General features: G+C 47.4%; 1 protein-coding gene across 1 annotated transcript in view; it reads left to right on the top strand.

Annotated features, from left to right (window-relative positions):
- The window catches only part of COL23A1 (collagen type XXIII alpha 1 chain), a 181,767-nt gene that overhangs the window by 150,540 nt on the left and 9,191 nt on the right, over nucleotides 1–22,036 (top strand). Inside the window, exons 7-27 of the mRNA XM_031047443.2 lie at nucleotides 1,528–1,554; nucleotides 2,246–2,272; nucleotides 7,696–7,731; nucleotides 8,206–8,232; nucleotides 8,612–8,638; nucleotides 9,730–9,774; nucleotides 10,337–10,399; nucleotides 11,275–11,319; nucleotides 11,781–11,858; nucleotides 12,827–12,880; nucleotides 13,131–13,175; nucleotides 13,664–13,753; nucleotides 14,071–14,142; nucleotides 14,888–14,929; nucleotides 15,673–15,699; nucleotides 16,115–16,186; nucleotides 16,274–16,327; nucleotides 16,562–16,588; nucleotides 17,084–17,137; nucleotides 17,765–17,851; nucleotides 21,726–21,764. Of these exons, the coding sequence (XP_030903303.2) occupies nucleotides 1,528–1,554; nucleotides 2,246–2,272; nucleotides 7,696–7,731; nucleotides 8,206–8,232; nucleotides 8,612–8,638; nucleotides 9,730–9,774; nucleotides 10,337–10,399; nucleotides 11,275–11,319; nucleotides 11,781–11,858; nucleotides 12,827–12,880; nucleotides 13,131–13,175; nucleotides 13,664–13,753; nucleotides 14,071–14,142; nucleotides 14,888–14,929; nucleotides 15,673–15,699; nucleotides 16,115–16,186; nucleotides 16,274–16,327; nucleotides 16,562–16,588; nucleotides 17,084–17,137; nucleotides 17,765–17,851; nucleotides 21,726–21,764 (1,038 nt within the window). The remainder of the gene's footprint in view (nucleotides 1–1,527; nucleotides 1,555–2,245; nucleotides 2,273–7,695; nucleotides 7,732–8,205; nucleotides 8,233–8,611; nucleotides 8,639–9,729; nucleotides 9,775–10,336; nucleotides 10,400–11,274; nucleotides 11,320–11,780; nucleotides 11,859–12,826; nucleotides 12,881–13,130; nucleotides 13,176–13,663; nucleotides 13,754–14,070; nucleotides 14,143–14,887; nucleotides 14,930–15,672; nucleotides 15,700–16,114; nucleotides 16,187–16,273; nucleotides 16,328–16,561; nucleotides 16,589–17,083; nucleotides 17,138–17,764; nucleotides 17,852–21,725; nucleotides 21,765–22,036) is intronic.

Genomic DNA, 22,036 nt, shown 5'->3' with positions numbered 1-22,036 from the left:
GGAAGAAGCAGGAGGTGATTGTGGTTGCATGCTTTGGCACTGAAAAGGGCTATCATAAAGGTAATTGTTCCCAAGTTGGGTCCATTTCCACCCAGAGAAGCCCAGGTGGGAACTGCTTGGGAGTGCTCAGCATCCATCCAATACTTTGTGGATCAGCCTGGACTTTGCTTTATGAGCTGTTTTCTTGACTTCATTTTTGCTTGGAATCCCTTCAGTTACTCGGGTTGCCCACTCTTTTTTCTGACTTATTTTACAGAAACACAGACTTTGCTGGTTTTAGGCCAGCTTTACCCCAGTGAGCTCCGAGGATGGCTGCTATACGAGGTCACATCCCTGTTTTGTGCCAAAATCCCACTCTGTGCCACCACATTCAGTAGAGGGCACCATATGAAATCTTTTCAAACTCTGGTCCTAAACCAGCTGTGATTTTCAAAGGGGCAGGGGTCATTCAGTCTTTGCCATCAAAAAGTTACTGCAGGTGCTCATTTCTAGACAGTTCCTGAGCATTTTGCTGTAGCCGTACATTGCTGTGGTGGTTTTATGTCCTACCTCTGAATGTGACAAGAGTGAGTGAGAAGAACCCTAGAAACAAAGCATTAGAAAAGCAAAAAGGTCAGCTCAGACTGCTGTGCTCAGGCTTTGAATTAGCAAAGCCCCATGATGGGAGAGCAGCACAAACCCTAGCAGCAGCAGCAGGCTCCTGTGCCCACTGCCCTATGGCAGGCACATAGATGTGGACTGCTGTGAGTTGTGTGTGCTCACTGGGACTCTGAGAGGCAGGGAACATCTCATCAAGCAAGCAAACTCAAACGAGACTGTTTGTGATCTCTTCCATGACAGTAAGGGGCCAGCAGCCAAACGAACAGCAGGAGGGATGCTGCACAGGGTTGCGGATGCTGCCACTACCGGCCTCTCTGCTGACTTTCCCCCACTGCATCCCACCAGGTCCAGCTTTAGCAAACACCATGAATCGGGCTCACCCCCAAGATTCAGTGTTTTTGTGTGCTGGAAGGAGGATGCAGAGCAGGCACATCAAAGCATTGCTCTGTGGCTTCTCTTAGGGGCTGCAGCGTGTCTCTGCCTGCCTGCCTTACAGAAAGCTGCTTAGGGGGAAGATGACTTATGTCTTCAACAAACAGGCCAAAGAAAGCAGCCCATCCTCCTTGTTTATTTCAAACAGATGTATAATCGTTGTAATGATATGCTGAGCATGTGTTTTTCTAGAAGTGATTTAATACTTCAAGAAACCTCTTGCATCTATTTAGGGTCATGTGTTTGTGAGCGGCTGTCACGCTGCCTGCCCTGCCCCGGTCCTTCTCCAGTCCCCTGGCAAGAGCAGGCAGGATCTCATTGGTGCTTTTTGGTGGTGTGGTACTCATGTGAAGCAGCGTATAGCTTAAAATCATAACGTGTATAACCTAATGATAATGAACATGGCTCGGGTTTGTGAATTGGTAAGTGCAGTGATGCTATGTGCATTGGTCATTCTGCCATTGCTTAACCTGCATCCTTCTCATGCATTTCCAGGGACCTCCAGGACCAAAAGGGGAAAAGGTAAAGACTGCATTAACGTGTGGCTTTTGGGGAGGCAGCGCTGTATCCTCCTCCTGCTCTAATTCCTTTAGTTCAGGTTACCCCAATAAACCAGCATGACATTATCACTGGGTTCTGTTGGGATGTGGAGCCACCACAGTGGGTTCTTGGGTTGCTCTTGGAAAAACCCCAGGAAGGGGAGGGCAGAAAGAATGGCAAAACTGTAGGAGGAATAAATATCTCCTTAAAGCTCATCCATGCTGTAGGGCTCCTGGTATCCCCTTCAGGGTTAGGAGAGTGGCAAACAGCTCTCTTCTTGCCTTCCTCCAGGAGCAAGGCTGCGGGCTCCATCACTCTGTGCTTGCATGTCATCCTCCCGTGAAATGAGAGCAGCCGAAGAAAGTCATTACTGTACTGAAAGTGAAGCTAATCCTCGCATGTGTAGGACATAAGCAGTTGCTAGGGGAGCCTTAGAGTTGGAAACAATCTGCTATTTCTGATTTATTATCTGTTTCATCGCCTGCCAGGGCAGAACCATTCCTATTGTGTTGTCTCAAGCCCTTCTCCTCCCTGGTTTTGAATACATTAAGCAATAGGACTCTTGCCACTTCCTTTCTGTGCTCTTCCTGCATCCAGCTGACCCTGTGCTTGGTCCTTTGTGGTTGCAATCTGAACTCTAATAGCTGACCCTTGCTGTTTTCCTGATGCACAGGGTGAAGCAGGGGACATCGGCCCGAGGGTAAGTAGTAACACAGCACATTGACTTGTACCAAGATCTGGTTGGGTTTGGTCACTGCACAAAACAAGGCTTTGTGCAGCTGTGTCTCTGCAAAATGAGGTAGGGTGAGAGCTCTCGAAACATCTAATTTTGCCATTGGAGCTTTTTCTGGTGTTTTTCCTATTTTTGACCATGGGCAAAACAAGAGGTGAAGACCTTTGGGTGCTTCATGAAGGTTTTTGCTTTTACTGGACTTTCCTATATCCCCAATTACCCCTTCCAGTGTCAGAGACAAGCCCCATGTTTCTCTTGAATCTGTGCTCCTCATTTGTTGGTGTTAGAGCGCCAGTATGTGGTGGTAAGACCTGGTGCCCCAAGGAAAGGCCTGGCATGGTGTTGTGTAGGATGGAAAGCTCCTTTTCTCTTGCTGAGTTACCCACCTGGAAGTATGGTGGCACCCCAGAGGTTGCCTTGGAAAATAAAAGGTTTAAAGTAACTATATGATGAGGGAAAACTGTTTTGGCTATAACATATGGAAATAAATGGAGTTTTGTGGAAAGGGCTCTCTTGGGGCTACATGAAGTTGAGATTTACTGCAGTGTATCAGGATAGGTCCCCATGGGGCGCAATAGAAACGTGGCTATTGCATGGTCCCGCTGTGGTGCTGGTGATGGCAGCAGTGGCACAAAGTCTCCCATGCTGGGGATGAAACAGAAGGCTCACTATGAGGTACATGGTATTTCCAAGGTGGGCTCTGTCACAGTAATGGAGATGAGTTACGGGTTCCTGTTGGGGATGTGCTGAAATGCTGGTCTATGGTACCCATGGAGAGCCCAGATTTGGGGCTGGCACCCAAGGGTCGGTTGGAAGGTTCCGATGCGTTTGCTGGAAGCACAGCCAGGACCTCAGGGGTTAACATGGGCAGAGATGCCTTCGAGTCCTTTTCTCCCCTAAGGGCTCCTAAGTCAGTGTTTGAAGTTGGTGTCATTTCTGAAGCAGCTCCCAACAGCCTTGGGTACAATGGGAAACATCACCCTTGGGCTCTGAGAGCCCCTAAAACTCGATAGATTTATTCCCTGCATGGCTAAGGAGGGGCTTGGTGTAAGGTCCCCACCTTGCCCAAGTGCCCACCCCATACTCAGAAAAGGCTTTAAGAGGCGATTCAGCAGCACAGGAGTGTGAGCTGTCGCTCCCTGGCTGGGGCTGTGGATGACTCTGGGGTGATGCCAAAGGAGATGCTGCTCAAGGCTGCTGTGCTCTGTGCTGCTGGATGATGTGGGAACCCACCTCCTGATGGAGGAGATGCTCAGGGCACAGGTTCCATCTGGACACACAGGGGCAAGTGCCAGCTCCCAAGGTAACACTTGTCCTATGTGTTAACCTATCAATACAAATATATGGGTTTGTTTTCCTCCTGATCTTTATTGCTTTTAGGTTTCTTTATGTCATTTTGCACAAGAGCAGTACAAAAGCTCACAATTTGGGAAGAAAGGGAAAGACACAAGCCCGGCTGGGCCATGCACAAGTAGGTGTGAAAACTGTTGCCTGGCCTTGAAAATAGCATCCTTTATGTCTGCAGACAGGGCTGTGGATTGGACACAAAACTTCTTAATACCATCTGGCACAGATTGGGGTTTATTTCTTAATGTAATCTATCTTCTTCCTCAAGTTTCAGTACTGGCTTTGTTCAGCTGATTTTGAAAGATGTGTTGCAGCAAGTCATCGCATCAATGGGAGGATAAATAACCAGGGATACATCCAGTGCTCTCTCCCTCATAAATGTGTGTCTATGGGCAGTAGAGTGGGGATAATGTGTGTCAGGGAGCACAAAAATATTACCATTTGGAATGATAGATTAAAAGGGAACGATGCCCAAGGCAGATTTCTCGCTGTGGAAGTGAGATGAAGGCTATCAGTGACTAGCTACTGAACATGCTCATGTCTGCCCTGCTTCTCTTTCTGTCTCTAATAAAGACCTGCTACCAGCATGGGCATAAAAGAGACCATTGCACGTGGTGAGTGGGCCTGGTGGCACTTGTTGAAGGGTGCTTTTGGAGAGCTGAATGAAGAGTTCACATTGGGTTGTCTTAGGCACTGAGAGCTAGTTCTTGCAAATGGCATCAGCAGGGCTATTGAGCATCCTCACTTCAGCAGGATGGGGAATAAACACAACCAGACACTGACAAAGTGCATATGAGTGTATTTAAAAGGAGGCACCAAGAACAGATTCCCTCTGCTCTAAGTTGGAAAGAGGGAGTTGAAGCGGGATACTGCCAGGGCTGGGGCTGTACCCTGACACTTGTGGTTGTACTCCTCTCTTGAAATCAAATACATTGCTATGCCAATGAAAAGGACTGGTTTATAAACCAGCCTCGCTCCCTGAGCTTGGAAAGTGTTTACTTGGTTGGTGTTCAGCAATCTGAGGGGTAAGAAACAGGCTTCAGCTCATGTCTGTCTTCTTGGTCTTTTCTGCAAATCCCACTTAATGCTCTTGTGTATCTTTGTGCACATAAGAAGCCATAAAACTCAGTCCTTTGAGTCTACCACAAAACCCTCTGCTCCCAGTAGAGCCTTTTTGGTTTCTGTAGTATCTGGAAGATCTGGCCAAGCACCAGGACTCTGTGTCTCCATTCATTTCAGCGTGCCATCAACTTGGGCTTTTAAAACTGAGCATTTCAGCATTGTTCCTCCCCAGAATGGCTTGAAAGAAATCACTGGGAGGGGTTTATTTGCCAGGGCTCATCAGTTTTTAACATGCAACTGCCTTTCCCCTCCCTTTCTGAGATGAGTGTGTTAGAACATTCATGCTCGATGGACCTATGCACACCTGCTACTGAGCTTGTCCTGGGAGATGGGCAGGAGGTGGGTTTGCCTGTGCAATATTGACCCAAACCTCAGGTTTAGGGGTATCTGTTTAAAAGGTCCCTGGATGAATGAATAAGAGGTTTGCTCCTTTAGAAACCTTCCAAAAGCTCCACAGGGGATGTGCGCTGTGTTCCCACAGAGCTGCCTGTGGCTTTGCACCATCCCTTTGGTCCTCCTGTGGATGTGTGCAGGGATGGATGGGGGGAAAGGGAGATGCAAGCAGTGTCCTGAGAATGGAAATGTCTCTCCTCCCTGGATAGATAAGTGGAAAGGCTAAAAGACAATAGCAATGACTACTGACATGATCTGAATACATTGTTTTGGCATCATATAAGTCTGAGAGATTTATCTGCATTTTACAGGCTGGGGAATGCATTAGTATTCATTTTAGCCTCTGAAAAAAAGATAGTATTTGGTCTTGGGAGGAATGCTGGGATATATCCCTATGGGGTCTACTGGAATAATGCTCTTTATTCTGCAGAAAGCCCTGCAGTAGGGGAATCCTCTGTTTCCCAGCTGCTTTGAATGTCCTATTGTGCAGTAAACTAAAGAAAAGATACTTGTTTCCCTCTGTTTACTACCAAGCTCCAGCGCATCCAGAACATTAAAACAACCACTCTTGGCTACCTACATTATTTTTCCTCATGCAGCGACTAATTATCAGAGAAAAAAATGTGATGTTATTGTTACAGCCTTTAAAACTCACTTTTCTGCTGTGCTTTCACCTTAAATTCTTGCTCCCTCCTCCTCTGCCTCCCACTTTACCCGGCTAGATGGTGTTTCCTCACCGCAATCATGGATTTCTGGCTAATGATCAGCTTGTTAACCGGCGAGTGCTCAAGGTAGACCTGTCCCACGTGCTCTGCTGGTTTGCTGTGATTCTTTGAGTTGCTTTTGTCGCTCCTTTCTGGCTGATAATGCACTATTGTTACGGCAATGTTCAGAAGCGCTTGTTGGGAGTGTGCCCGAGTGAAACCCCATTGGAATTGAAGGGGAATTTTGTCGAAGCAGAGAGACATGAGAGTGATGTATTGGTCCTTTGCAAACTGGGAATCAAGCAGCAGTGTGCTATAGGTGTTGATGTGAACAGTGCTGGTAAAACAAAATGCCTTAAAACTAGAGTTCTCCAAATCTCCATACTCTAAATGTGACATTACAAGCAGGCAAAATTCAGTGACTCTTGACATAATTGGATGCAGTGTTCCGCATTTGCAATGGGCTTTTTTTTCCCCACTAAGCAAGTGATTTAGGAGCATGGATCCTGTTGAAAAGCAGTGGGATCTGTGCTGCTGAGTCACTTAAGGACTTGTGAAAAGTCCCACACTTGTCCCCGGTTTGAGGGCAGACCACATATTGAACCCAGTCCTCTTACTGCCTCTGCGGTGACTCTTCCAGATGTTGCTAGAAGATTTATGAGGTGGCCTTTCCATGAGGCTTTCCATTGTGCATCTGCATGGATGTGACCAGCCAGAGCTCTGGGTGGGTTGGGAGCTGATAACTGGGTGGTGGAACCCCATGGGGAGCACCCCTCCAGACCCACTAAACCTTCACAATCACACACAGATACACGCGCTGCTGTTTCCTTCGCATCCAGGCAATGTGGAGTGTGACCTACGCTGCGTATTCATAAATGACCTTGGGTGTATTTAAAGGATGCAACTGGAGTGCTCCTTGTTTTTGTGGGTGTTCTGGTGTGATGCCCTGAGCCATGGGAGTGTGTGCATGCCCCATGCCAGCATGTTGTTGAGTCTGGTTATTTCTAGTAGTTTCCATGCAGACAGTCACTGGGCAAGCACTTCATGAGCTAAAACCTCATTGGAAGGCATTGAGCAAAATCCTGGTTAAGAAGCCAGACCCAAAGGGTGCGAATTGGCCATGAGCTCACTTCCAGCCTTCCCAATTGGGAGCCGTAACACCATGACAGTGTTGGTTAGGGTGCTGATGGCCCAGGGATGCAGTGCATGTGTTGCCACCAGCACTGCTTCACCTCACCATGTCTGTGTGAACTTCTTCCAGGGTGATCAAGGTCGAGATGGAGCCACTGGTCCCCCTGGTCCACCAGGACCCCCAGGGGCCCGGGGGCCTCCTGGTGACACGGGAAAAGATGGTCCAAGAGGATCTGCAGGCCCCCCTGTAAGGATGGGAGATGCACAGTGAATGCATGCCAGGCAATTGACCGCCCCAGTGAGGAAGAAGAGGGTGAAGGGTGTCCCCTATCCCAGTGATGCCCCCCAACCACTGGGTCCCCAGTCAGAGCCATGCTGCTCATACTGCAAAGCCTTGGGGCATGGGGCCAAGGGAGCAGGAGGTGGTATTCCATCATTCCATCCTTGGTTTTGGAGCAAAGAGCTGGACCTGAAGCACATAGTTGCAGGTGCTGATTGTAACTGGGAGAGCCTAGAGATCTCTTTCCCTAATCTGTAGCCATTGGATGACCTGTTGCAAGTCTCCAGATCACTAGCAATGAATTTAATAAAAGCAAATAGGATGAAACATAAGGTTGCTGAACATTCCAATTGTGGATGAGCATTCTGGAGAACTGGGGCAATAGCTTCAATGTCAGCCTTTCTATTTTGCAGGGTCTCAAAGGCGAGCCAGGAGAGGAAGGCCTTGTGGTTAGTATTGCACAGGAGCATCCATGTGTGCATGTCCCTTGTCCCCCTCACTTTACATCCCTCTTCAGCTCACTGCAGCAAGTGGGTTTGTGTCATTGCTTATGGAGGACAAAGAAACCCCATGGGAAATTGTAGGTGCACTAAAAAGGATGCTTGCCCAAGGGTACCTGTGCTGTGGGGAGAAGAGAGGCCAGTCTTAGTCCCCTTGGTTCCTCTGGAGTGATGTGCTGCTCCTGTATCCCCACTTCTACACCTCTGCAGCATCTTGGCATTGTAACTCCACTACAGTCTAGGTTGGATAAAGAGGTGTTCATTAGACGTAAACTACACAAGACACAAAGAATATATGTTATTTATTGGGAGGACAGAGAACTTATGGCTGGATTTGTAAAGGAAGATGAGAAGTCAGCATCTGTTGGGAATGTTTTTGTCCTGCATCCTCTGTTGTCAAAAAACTGCTGTTCTTTTCCACAGGGTGCCAGGGGACCTCCAGGACCAAAGGTGGGTAATGAGTAATTTCTCAAGTGCCTGATTTTAACAGGAATTCCTGCAATATTGAACATACTCATCAGTACGTATGAGATACAAAAACTTCCAAGGCATTGCATTAGCCATTGCCTTGGAGCTGCCAGTGCCTTAATGTGTCACCTACTCAATGTCACAACCACTGCCTGTGCTAAAGCCTTGAGTTGGAGGGAGGTGGGGGGGCTGGAAGCTGGGTGCTGTGGGAATGTGTTTTGTTGCGTTTTGAGGGGGATCAAGATGATCAGCACAAACCAAGTATTTTAATGTTACAATTGATTTTGACTGTCTGTACAATTTGGGCTCATTTTCTGTTATGTCCCTAAACTTGTCTCCTCTGTGCGTGTCGCTGGTGAAGGGTGAGCCTGGTGTCCAAGGGAAAAAGGTAAAATAGGGATTTATTTATACATATATACATATAATTGTTACTTCTTTTTGCTCTGCTCTGTGCTCAACTAAGGAAACCGCTGCCAGAGACCAATGGATCCATGGTTGCAGCTGTCCATACCAAGCCTTTTCTTGTGTTCCTTGAGGTTTCACTCCCAAGCAACCATGGGCATGGCTGTGCCTGTAGCTTGGTTTTCATTACCCCAAGCCAGCCAGAAGCTGCAATCCCATCTGCTCAATAGACAAAGAATGAAGCAACAAATGCCAAACAAAGCAGTAGGTCTTGAGCCCTTTCTCTCCAGTAACTCAAGCTGAACCAAGAAGCGCCTGGGGCCTGTTTTCTGCCCAGGGCTCCCTGGATGGGTTTGAGGTTCCTGCACCTCAGTCTTATGAGGATTGCCACTCTCTTAAGGACAGTCACACTGCTTGGGTTGGGTGTTGAAGACTGCAGGAGGTTTCCATGCCCCAGTTCTCCACGTTTTCTTCTGGTGGTGCCATCAAGCAATGGATAAATCACTGCCTTTAACTGAAGCAAAGTGCTGACAGGGCCCAGCCTTTCCCTTTTACTGCTTTGCCCCAAAGCAGACGTGGCCATGGGTGATTTCCAGGCTAGAATTTGGCCTAAAAAAACTCATAACTGGCCAGTAGAATTAACCTCTTCAGCACCTATAGAGGGGTTTTACTCCAAGAGAACAATGAAGCATTGATGAGAGGAACAAGGAAACCTGCAGATGGGCATGCTGATGAAGGCCATGAGGATGGATGGCAGCTTGCAAGAGGTCTTTGGGACCAAAAAAAAAGCCTAAATAGATTAAATATCCAATCTCTATTGAAAAAGGGATTACACCTTCCCCAGGGCCTGCTGTAAGGAAATTCTGGGAGGTCCCATCCATCTCCATGGAAGCAGGGGAGGCAGAGCTGGGTGGGAGCAGGGGACCACACTTGGAGCGTCCTGAGCTCCTCCCTGTAGCTTTCTCCTGCAAACCTGAGTGGGTCTGGGGTCCATGCAACACTGAGAGGGGTCAAATGATGCTGGATCCTATGGCGAGTGTGTACAAGCTCTTTGTGCTTCACTTTTTGTTTCACCAGGGTGATGATGGGATCCCTGGGGAGCCAGGACTTATGGGCCCTAAGGTACGTTCTGTGCTGCACCTATCTAATGTATGTGCTTGGCAGCATCTTTTGCTATGTGTTTTCTTGGCACAGTACCACAATTGGAGCAGGTTGAGGAGCACGTTCCTCTTAATCCCAACCCCTTGTGTGACATGAGAAGAGAACAAAGAAAGTGAGAAAGAGAAGCATAACACACCCTCTGCCACTGTAGAAGTTTGTAAATGCAACTTGTTGGCTATGGCAGAGAACTGCTCTTTAGAGGCTCCTCTTGCAGAAGTAAATGGAGGAGTGTTGCTGGGGCTGGCCTGGAGATGGGGTTTGGGATGTGTGTGCAGTGGGTTGTGGTTTTGGGGCTAACTTTATGGCTGAACATCCCACCTATAGCATTTAAGGCTGAAAGCTTCATGTATATCTCAAAACCTCCCCTTTTGCACTTAGGCAATGTGATGTCTGTCAGGCTAAAAGGAGAGCTTTGCTCACTCGTGTATGTAAAAGTAAAGATAAAGCAAGACAATTGTAACCTGAATAAATCTGTTCTCCATCCTACCCATTATAGCAGTTGTCCAAATTGTCTTGTTTTCAGGGAGAAAAAGGAAGTGTGGGTCCCAAGGGAGAGAACGGCACAGATGGCTTGCCAGGTCCCAAGGTAAATAAAAGCATTGCCTCAAAGCCCAGCACGCTTACGTGCCATCCTGTTCTATTGACCTTCATTACTGCCAAGCAATGCAATAGGAGATGTTGGTATGTTAAGTGGGGATGATGAGACCTGGACAGCATTTGTGGGCTGTTAATTCCCTCCTCAGCTGCTTCTTATTTAGCTGGATGTGTTTCCGTATCAGTCATGGCTACTTGTTGGGCAGGAAACTGCATATGATGAGGAAACATGGGCTCAGATGACCCTTAGCCATTGAGTTTTCACTAAAACCACCTTAGCAGTGCTTGTTCCCTATGGTACTTGCTGAATGGAGTTTTCCTATGGAGAATCTTTCTGCTTATACCATTTTCTACTTTTAAGAGGGCTTTAATTTGACCAGCAAATGTGGGGAGGGAATCTGGCACAGCCTTTTCCTTAAACTCACCCTCAGACATGGTTTAAATGTGTTGGCTAAAACTTGCCACACATGCAGAATTCAGCCTAAAGAAAAGGTGGAGCCGTGTGAAGCTTCAGCATGAAGAGCTTGGCACGCTCAGAGCAAACAGTGGAGCCGAGGAGCAGCACCACATATCATCCTTATGAGGATACAGGATGCTCAGCCCCGAGCAGGCCACTCTTCTCCATCTCATCTGCAATGAGATGTTTTCTTGTTGTCAAGTAGCTCAAACCAATGTTATCTTATGCAGAATACAATTGCTCTGAATTCAAATCTGGGTTTTGTTGCTGGAAGCAGCTCTTTGTTGATGCCATTCTGTTTCCTAATCTAAAACATACCTTGGCATCTCATGCAGCTGTAGTGTTTTAAAGATAAATATCCTCTGTTTTCCTTGGTCTCTTTGACCCAAAAATGTGATTTTGCTTTTCAGGGTGAGCCTGGTGAGAAGGGAGGAGTTGGCTCTATCGGACCCCGGGTATGGATGTTCAGGGTTTTGGAATTGTGTATTTGCCTTGGCCTGAGCTGTTCCCCACCACCTCTTTCTGCGTAGTCTGTGGCTGAATTGCTTCAGGATCGGTTCAGTGCTACAAAACAGAGATGGTGCTTATTTAAAGCAACCTGTATGTAGGTACTGAACACTGCCGTGGGAGACAACAGAAAGTAGTTTTTCCTTGTGAGGGTGCTGAGTCGCTGGCACAGGGTGCCCAGAGAGGCTGTGGCTGCCCCATCCCTGGCAGTGCTCAAGTATAAATCTTCATTAAGTGAATTAAGCCCTTTTGAGGTTTGGTTGGATGCCAGTTAGATCTGTCAGACTAGGAATGCATTAAATCAATGGTGTTTTAAGGTGATCCCCAAACCCTGGGGGTCAGGTCTCTGCTTTCATTCCACCTGCTCCTCAGATGCTGTAAAACTAAATAGGATTTGTCCTGGTTGCAGGGTCCCCCCGGCCTGAAAGGGGAGCAGGGTGACACCGTAGTGATTGACTATGATGGCCGAATCCTGGATGCTCTTAAGGTAAGCCCTGCTCTAAGGCCGTGCTGATTCCTGTGGGTTAATGGGGAAGGACAGGAGTTTATTTCCTCTGGGGGCTGAGGATATTTAGGATGTACCAGTAAAAACAGTGGTGGAACTCAAGGCTGGGAACTCAGGCTGGGTACCAGGATGGTGGGATGTGAGTTAATATTCTACAGGTAAAAGCAACCCCTGACACAGCCTGTGACATATGAGCAACTGATGCAGTGAGTGTGAGCAGCCAAATTACAGCTCAAATGCTGCAGGTGCTGGGCTGTTATTCCCATGGCACTTGTGGAGCTGTGGTTTTCCCTCTGTATCCTCTGGAGTGGTTTTGTTTGTAAGCAGTGGTTGGGATGCAGGAAGAAGGGAAATGATGCCTGAGCCCTAACCTGCTCGACCCAGCAGCACCCTGCTATTTTCATTACGATGGAAGAAGCTGAATAGAATCAAAGCAGATATGTTAGAGACCCATTCTCATTGCTTCACAACAGGCTGCAGGGATACACAAAGTGATGGTAACTATCGTTTGCCAGGTGTCTGCATGCAGCTTTGTGAGTGGGGTTTGTGAACTGCAGTGGTTGAAAAGGCTCCATCAAACATCTGGAGAGACCTCATGTGCTGGGCCCAGCCCCTTTCCCGTGTTCTGCATGTGGAGATTGCCAAAGGGCACATCACTGAACCTCACTAACATTCCCATTTTCCTGCTGTTTGCAGTCTTTGTGCACTGACCTGTCTTATGGGCAGAGCTTTGCAAAGGCTTCTGCTGTGATTGAATGTCGCAGTATTTGAGTGTGTAGCCATGGGAAAGGTGCTTGAGGAGATGCTGCTGGTTTGGTTTCCAGCTGAGCGACAACATGAGGGTTTGCTGCTTGAGATAATTCACAAGTTCCAAGTGATGCTCCCAGCTCATCCAAGGATAATATGCCATATTCATCATGCTCATCCCCATTTTGTTTGCTGTGTTTCAGGGTTCGCCAGGTCCCCCAGGGCCACCGGGCCCCCAGGGTGCTCCAGGTCCAAAGGTGAGCCCAATCTCTGCCATGCACACAGTGTTTCCTACACAGTGATGTGGTCATCAGTGGTTCTCCATGGAGCAAGTGTCTCCCAAGCCAAACCGTTCTATGAAGCATTCTTACCTCTGCTCCTCAGCCTGCAATGGCAAACCCACAACTGCTGATACAAGCAAACAGCTCGTTTCCTTCCAAAATGCTTCCCTGAGATGATTCCCTGATTCCATTTACCACGGCCTCCCCTTTCTTTGTGTCTCTGCAGGGAGAGCTGGGCTTGCCGGGTCTGCCTGGGTTGGATGGTGAGAAGGTGCGTGGGGCATGGCCAGATCAAGTGAGACCTTGCAGGAACTGCATTTAAAAGGGGTTTATGGTGTGTCTGTGAGAGCTGCTGCTGTGAAAAGCAAATCTCAGCCTGCCAAGAGCAAGCTCTGCCACGTAATGTTCAGCTGCATCTCCTTGCGTTACCCACCCGTTGCCTATGGCCCCGTGCTCAGCTATGAGCGTGCAGATGCTGCTCATGACCACATCTGCCAAGCCAAAGGGGCTCCTGTTATGAGTGGTTCATCAAACACATCAAACCCTGTTGTAAACCCTCCCAACCCTAAGCGGCTGCGGTCCCTGCTATGGCCCAGCCAAATTCTGCTGCGCCAGCAAAAGTGGCATATATAAGTTTTAATGTGGAAATGTGTTTTTGTGAGCTGGTGCTGCAATGTGGGGAGAAGCAGCAGAAAGGCTGTTTCTAAATGGTTTCTAAATGGCTTTCTTTGAAGTGAGTTGTTCTCTGTAAACTTCCAGGGTCCCAAAGGAGCCAAGGGTGACCAGGGCAGCGTGGGCATCACAGGACAGAAAGGAGAGACAGGAGAAATGGGCTTAGTGGGTCCACCGGTACGTCCCTCTCTGTCCCTCTACATCTGCTGCTTGGTTCTTCTGTGTATTGATGCCTGCAGGTGCTCAGGGTGAAGCAGTCACCTATCCATACGTTACTGCTGCACTGGAGGATGCAGGAGCTTTGCATTTCCTCTGCTAATGATGATAACAGCTTATTCAGAAGGGGATCTAAGCCAGTAGTAAGAAGAAAATGCTTTCTTAAAGCCCCTTGGGGATGAACATGAGCTTTGCTCGAGTTTAGATATGACAAATTCTCTCCTGTTTTTGCCTTCCTGGGGGATGCCCCACATCAGTGTTCCATTTCTATCCTTTAGGGAGCAGAAGGACCAAAAGGAGACAAAGGAGACAAAGGGGACACTGGGTCACCGTGTTTGCAGAACAATCATGTAAGATCTGGGCAACTTAAAGCCTATCCCACAATGTGGGGTGAGGGGAGGTTGGGGGGTGCAGGCTGGAGATGCCAGTCCCACATCCATCCCCATAGCAAAGGGGAGCAAAACCCAACTGCAAGAACTTGTACTTGGCTACAAGAACTTCCAGATGTGTCTAAATGGGGTTTATCTGTGTGGGAAGAACGCTTTGCACACTTGGCACTGCAAAGATACTTTAGGTTTTGAATTAATGGTTGAGATATTGGATGCTGCTTTTGGAACTGTGTTTTGTTCTGAAAACAAACAGGGCTCCTTGCAGTTTTATAGCATTTCAGCATCTTTTTTCCCTTATTAATGCCTTTTTCTTTTTAAGCCAGACTGGTGGGGTTTGATAGGTTTTAGTGACATAAGAGCTCCCATTTTGTTCTGCTTTTGGGGGGGGGTTTAACCAAAAAAAGGCTGGTTCCCTCTGGTCTGTGCACAGAGTGGCATCATTTTCCATTGCATCCATTCTGTGGCTGCCAGATACACTGAGTACCATGGCTCACACTTCTCATTCCAGAGGCCAGCTTGATCCATGTGCATATTAAGATTCCTTTATTTGTTATTACTACAAGCAGCTGTGATTAGCAGATATTTTGGATTAAAGCTATTAAATCAGAGGGCACTAAATCATGATGCTGGGCCATGGGAGGTTTCCATTCCTAAACTATCTCATCTCTTGTGTCCCATTCACATGCTGTTTAATTCCCTTCTGCAGATCATACCTGAGCCTGGACCTCCTGGATTACCTGGCCCTATGGTAGGACTCTGGGAAGCACCTTGTGCAATTGAGCATCACTGCAGATGTGTTATCACAAGTGATTAGTTAAGGAGGAGGATGTCTTGCTCTTTTTAATCACTGTGGGCTGCTGTGGATCTGGGATCAAAACCAGGGAGGAGCTGCAGCATTACGTGCTGTCTTTGGAAGCGCCTGATTTAGGAGCGTACATCCGTGTTTATGGCACGTTTTGCAAATAACCCAAGTTGTTCCTTGGAATGGGGAAAAGAAAAAACATTGTGATGGGAAAGCCTGTTCCCCCCACAATAGTGTCTGTATTCCCATAAATTTACCCGTCATTCCGTTTTGTGGCATCGACTGCAATGAGTGAGGCTGCGGTTTGGTGAGGTGATGAGCAGTTTCGGTGCAGGGATCTAAGGTGTTTGGTACCTACGATGCTCCAAAAGGCTGAGGAGCTGTCAAGGGCAGCAGAAAGGCCAGGATGTGCCAGGCTTGGAGGGCCATGGTGGCAGGATGCCACCCTCAGAGCTCGCTGTCACTTCATTCAGCACAGCTCATGTTGCAGAGCTTCATTGTCACAGAGTGCTCTTTTCCAGTTCCCTTTCCCCCTGATTTGACGTCAGAGTCTTTTGCCACCTGTCTTGAAAAGAAATATTTGGCCATTGTCAGCCCATGATTTGAGCAAGCAACGGTTTGGGAAGCAACCTTTGGGGCTCGGTTCTGAAATTGTCTTTAGCTCAAATGCGCCATTGTCTTTCCTGCAGGGTCCTCCAGGAATCCAGGGGCCTAAAGTAAGTCAATAAATGAAATGCCACCCACTGTTCCCCGGCTGCCAGTGCATTATTTACAGGCTCACAAAGGGCTGTCAGCTCTGGGGACTGATGTTTCTGTGACAGCACATCCCTTGGTTATGCTGATGAGCAGTTTGGCATTGCAGCAAACAAGCCACTTGTCCTTCCAAACACATTTATGATCCTAAACCTCCTTCCAGCACAGTCCTGGGAGCCACTGGCACACGCAAGTCAGGGCTTCCAAACCCACAGCATAAACCTGTATTTACAACTGCTTCCTTATATGATGCAGTCAAGAGGAAGGCATTAACAGCAGTGTGGGTACAAGCACCCCAGAGATGTGGCCAGAGGTGGTGGATGCATGGGGAGGCAGAGCTGCCAGGTCATCTTGGCTGATGCCAATTCCTTTCTGCAGGGCTTGGATGGTGCAAAGGGAGAAAAAGGTGACAGTGGGGAGAAGGGCGACCACGGCCTAGCTGGACCCGCTGTGAGTTGTTTTCCTGTGTCTCATGTCTGGCCATCAACAGAAACCTGTAAAGCAGCTATCCCAATGCTGTTATCTCTTTTCTCCAAGGGTCTCCCAGGTGCTCCAGGGCTCATCGGTTTACCCGGTACCAAAGGAGAGAAGGTAACCATCAGTGTGGGAAAGGAAGAGTGCAATCGTAAAAGAGGGGCTGTCAATTCCTTCCATAGTGGGTCCCACCAGAGCTGGGGTTACCAGCACTACCCCAATGTGTGGTGAGGGGCCCCCCTTCAGCCTCAAGGGCTGTTGAGGAGCATTGTATTTCACCAACTGGGTATAAGCTTGCTGCAAAACCAAACTGGATACAGCATGTATTAACTTGTATTTTTACCACTGCAGGGAAAGCCGGGGGAGCCAGGATTGGATGTGAGTATGGAAAACATTCATTGTGCTATGTGGAAACATGAGCACATGGGTAAAGGCCATCAAATTGCTTGAGATTATTAGAGAAGCATGTATCTAACCCTTTATACACTGCTGTCCCTTAACCATGGTGCCCATGGAATGATGTCTGTAGGAAAGGGCTTAATTGTGGCCAGTTGATGGATTATTCCATTGCACAGCATTAACCACTCAGCTAAAGATGCTGTGGGGGTTTCCCTTTCCAATTGAGAATACTTGTATTGGATTCAGTGAAATGAGACTCTCTAATAGCTGTAATGTTACTGGGGTATGGTAAAGCATCAGCTTTCATTAGAAATTGCTGGCATATCAAGTCACCAGGAGATAATATATTCTTCACCATGGGAGGACGGTTGGTTGCTGGAGATTGCTTCTGTTGAGCTGAAGAAGTTTAGTTTCACACACTAAACACACCAACCTCTTTTCTTCCCCTTCTCCACCTAAAACTGGTTGTGACAGGGTTTCCCAGGTCTCAGAGGAGAGAAAGGAGAGCGAAGTGAAAGAGGCGAGAAGGTGAGTGGGGTCTGGCTGTAGAGATGCTCATGGGGCAGGATGCTCTTGCCCTGGGTGCCGGTTCCCTCTCCAGGCTGGCTGTGTTTTGTCATCCCTGTAAGGCCTTCTCTGTGTACAAGTATTTGCATGGTCCCACTGTAGTGCAGGGCATCCAGTTAATTCCCACCCATTGGAAAATGCTTTCGGCAATCCTGCCCCCCTCCAGCACAACCATTGTGGGGAAATGGAGCACCCTGACAGCTCCAGGTTGTAAAGAATTGCTAGTTTGGGTTTATAGACCTTGAAAATGGACCAGAGTCAAAGGCTTTGTTCTAGGGATCCTCAAATAAAGGGATGCCCAGCCAGAGGCAGGAACTCATCTGAGCACAGGGCAGCGTTGGAAGCTGATGCTCCCACTGTCAGATAGCAGAAACCAGTCATTTAATCATTCTGTTATCAAATTACCTATTAAAATATCTCCACACAGCTTTAACTGCATGTGTTCACAGTGATTTAGCTGCTCAGGTGTGGTTACACTGGTACCAACATACCTGCTCTGGGTGAGGGGTGGGATCCTGCAAGTGCTGTGTGACTCGAAGCCAAGGTGTTTCCCCTCCTGTTCCTGATTCCTTCCTGCTGTGCCAACAGGGTGAGCGAGGAATACCGGGCAGAAAAGGAGCCAAAGGGCAGAAGGGGGAACCAGGCCCCCCCGGACTGGATCAGCCGTGCCCCGTGGTACGTCCTTTATTTCACTCATCCTAAGCACGCGTTGCCAGGATGGGAAGGGAGATGTGGGTTTGCAGCCAGGGAAAGGGAGGGAGGGCTCGGTTCGTTCTTTATTCTGCAGTAAATCAGAGCAGATGGTTATTGTTTTCTCACTTTTCCTAATGGTTTATCTGCACTGCTGGAAGCTCACTGCTTGCTCTAAGGGCTCCTCACTGGCCAGATGGGAGCAAGCCACAGCAGTAAAAAGAAAGAATCTTTGTATAAAGACCTTCTTATTGTAGTCAGGAACAATGGGCTTCAGTATTGCTCTTTGGGAGATAGTGTGCCCTGGTGAAGCTGCTGGCCTGGCTTCTGAGTACATTGGAAACCGGGGAATAACTCAGTGCAGTGGATGGAATTTGAAAGCAAGGTCAGCTCCATCCCTTCGTCTCCACAAACCAACCGAGGGGTGAGCCTGGCTCTCGCTGCTCTGTGTGGGGATGTGGTTCAGAGCTCCTGGGATCTTGGTGCTGCCAAATGATGAGCTGGAGCTCCCCAGGATGCCAAAAAGCACCTATGGGAGAAGAGACTGGCTCAGACCTGTCCCTTCCTGAGCACATCCCTGTCCACCACCCACCGAGCAGTGTGGCCAGAGAGGCTTTCCAGGAAACTCCTGTGTGTTTGAGCCTAAGGAAGGTGGATCTCCCGCTTCCAGAACCTCCCATTCCTTTGACAGGGCACAGAAAAAAAACTGTCCTGGTTTGTAACAAGTTACTTGACCTGGTAAAATCTACCTCCTCCAGCACTGCTTTTCATACGATGACTAAAACCAGGGAGATGCTTTCCCTAAAATGCTTTGAGGCTGCAGGATGAAAGAGTGATTTCTATCAATTGGAAACTACTTAAATCATAGAATCATACGGTTTGGATTGGAAAGGACCTTAAAGCTCATCCAGTTCCAACCCCTGCCACAGGCAGGGACACCTTCCACTGGAGCAGCTTGCTCCAAGCCTCATCCAACCTGGCCTTAAATGCAGCTGTTAGGGTTTAGTTCAGAGGCACATAATTCGTAGTGCCAGGCACCTGCTCCAACAGGCTCCAAAACCCCATTTCTTGTCTAAAAGTGACTTTTTCTCACCCTGTCAGCACAGTTTTGTCCATCAAAGCTGTTGTACAGCTCTGTTATCCCAGCAAAAAGCTCCTCCAGTCACTATGCTTTATTTTGCTCTGAGATTGAACGTGAACTACAATTAATCTCACTGTTCCTGATGGATCACCCTTCCTCCCTCAACATGTTGGATGATTTAACCCTCATCCTTTTCACTGCGCTGTTACAAATGTGAATCTCTGGTTTGTGTATAGAAGATCTTTCCCAGATGACAAGCTCTATGTGTCTGTGGATTCCCTGCCATAAAACCCCTCTGCTGACTTGCTGTGTCATCAGAAATAGAAGTTAAAGTCCTGGAGTCTGAGTAACTCCCATGTCCTTTCTCCCTCTCAACAAGCAGTTATGTTTTCAAACAGGCAGATCGCAGCATTGCAGGCTGCACAAGGGAGCCAGGTTTACCAGGCCTGGATGGGGTGAGCATGCCCTGCCCTTTGGTACAGTATATGTTCTCTTTCCTCTTCTTGCATGGCTTGTGTGTGTTCCTGCTGTGGCCAAGCCTTGTTCTAGTGAATCCCTCCAGGGAGAGGAAGGACATAAGGCAGCAGGGCTGGAACAAGATGGAAGGATGACGATGTGTTGTGCCGCCTTCTTCCTAGTTAAACTTGCATTAGATAAGGAATATAAGCAATGGGAGATCACATTAGGGGATGTTTGCTCTTTATGATAACAGTTAGCTCTGATTTCCCTTAACACCTACAGCCCGGTTTGGTTTCCTTGTGCCTGTGCTGCTAGGAATCTGGTTTGCTGCTCTAGCATTAAAGGGCATTTATGGTGTCAGCACATACCTCAGGTTGAAGGGCAGTGGTTACACAGTGAAGTTCATGCTCTGCTCCCCAAGAGAGCTCTGCACAACGAGTTAGAAGAGGTCATTGTTTTAGTTTCATTTTACTGACCATGGAAAATGCTGCATATTCAATGATTTGCAGTTGTCTTCAGAGAAACAAAAGGACAGTAAGCTGTCTCTCTTTCAAGAAGTTAAATTGCTTTCATATGTGTCAAAGAAACCAGTTACTTAGCAGCAGGCCCACTTCAACTCTTTGGATTTACTCCCCAGAGATGTTCTATTTACCAAGTATCTCCCATCTTCACTATAAAGATAACACTTTATAGAAAACTATCTGTACTGAAGGCATTGTAAACTGCAGTAGGTGATTTCTCCAATGTGTAACCTACTATATACTTAGTAAAGCACTTGCATGTCTTCCTGCTTATGTACATGAGGGTTAGTTGCATGTTGGCTCTGGGAGTGTCATCTTCATTTTCCACCCCAATGTAGCGTGGAGGCTTGCTGGGTTCTCAGTGATGTCCAGGAGCATGAGCATGAGCCTTACACACGGGTTGCAAAGCTCTTTTGAAGTTGTCATGTCATTCTGGAATCACTCAAGTGCAGCACGGTAGAAACGTGTGGACTTCTGTGATGGCCACAGGTGTTTTGAGTGCAAGGGAGGCAGAAGAAGCCCGGGGCAGAAATCAACCCTGTGCCCATTGGCATCAGGATGTGCTTTAACAGGTCAGGACCTTTCTAGGTCAAATTATTGCTCTGTACCTTGTCCCCTTCACCCCGGACACCTCTGACAAATGTACAAATTGCACTACTTACAACTGGTATCAGCAGAAAAATGTGTATGTGTGCTCTAACTAATGTTATAGGACAGCACGTGCAAATAACTCAACCTGTTACGCTCCAAGTACCGAGAGGGTAACCTTACTCACTGCATCTGTTTTATTGGGCATAGGCTATTTTACATATAAAATCAATACAGAATACAAAAAATGTGATGACTGACATTTACAGTAAAAAATGTAAAAATGCAGTTTTGACCTGTATTTGCACTGGCAGTTCTCTCCGCTGCGCACGCATCCTTGTGGCTTCCACCCCTGGGTAACTTGGAGGTGGCTCCTAGGGCAGGCTCAGTGCACGTGTGCTCTCTGTAGCTCTACATGCAGAAATTCATGCAACCAGAGATCCAAGAGCCTTAAAACAAATCCAGCATCAGAAAAGGCAGCTCAAGTCAGCTAAAAAAGAGTTGGTCACACATAGTCCATTCCTCTTCTAAGGGGCTCCTTCCTTTTCAGTGTTTCCCTCCTGGTAAGTAAGCTCTTCTGGCTTTGATTTCTGTGTGTTTCTTCTGTCTCCATCAGAACAAGATAAATAGTTTCACTGCTTTTGCATAGTCCGCTTATTTCAATGGTTTCCATAGTCAATGGTCATAGTCATGACCATTTCCATAGGCATTTCCATCAGTTCAGCAAGATTTCTCAAAGGAACTAAGTACTGCAGGATCGAATTTAACACAATAAGGCTATCATCCAGAAAAGAAATTACATCACTGCCCCCAAACTAAAAAGCTCATATTAACAAAAAAAAACCACATTTCCACATTATGCTTTCCATATATGTCTGATTGCAAAACCCACTGTTTTATAAAGCAGATTATGAAGGTAATTTACTGTGCTTCCAAAGTTCTGTATTTGCTCACATATTCCTTTCTGTTTGAAGGAAAAAGCAAGTGTAGGTTGGTTTTTTCCTTACCCTGGGGTGTATTCAATTTTGGGTGGTGACACATGGGTTACATTGCCTGCAGAGTTATTTGTGTGCATATAAGTAAATGGGTTTTGCATGGTAATTAATGGTGTTGCTAAACCTTTCACGGTGAAGACTGAGCTTCAGGTTTTGGGGTCCTGACACCTGAGTTGCTGTCAATGGAAACTCAATCTGTACTCTCAATTTTGCAGGGACCAGACGGACTGCCAGTAGCAGGATGTTGGCATAAGGTACAGTACTAATAATTGTAAAGCCTTGGGCAGGTCCTGAGTAATTCTGTTTGCTGCATGGAGATCGTTTGCACTGCTGCACATCCTTTAAGCATCATGTTGCATAGTTGGCAGACATATGCCTTGGAAGAGGCAAGGTTCCATCTAGCTTCATGTCTTGTTCCCCACAGCTGTAGGCTGGTGTTAGGAACCAAAAATGACATCTCATTCTTGTTGATATTGTGGGTAGCAATGCCCTTTTTCCAGGCTTGCTCAGGCTAGGCTTTTATTAT

This window comes from Melopsittacus undulatus, chromosome 10, assembly GCF_012275295.1.
Source record: "Melopsittacus undulatus isolate bMelUnd1 chromosome 10, bMelUnd1.mat.Z, whole genome shotgun sequence".
In the NCBI taxonomy this organism is placed as follows: Eukaryota; Metazoa; Chordata; class Aves; order Psittaciformes; family Psittaculidae; genus Melopsittacus; species Melopsittacus undulatus.
Note: the sequence above shows the minus strand (reverse complement) of the source record. Positions and strands in the feature narration are given on the sequence as shown.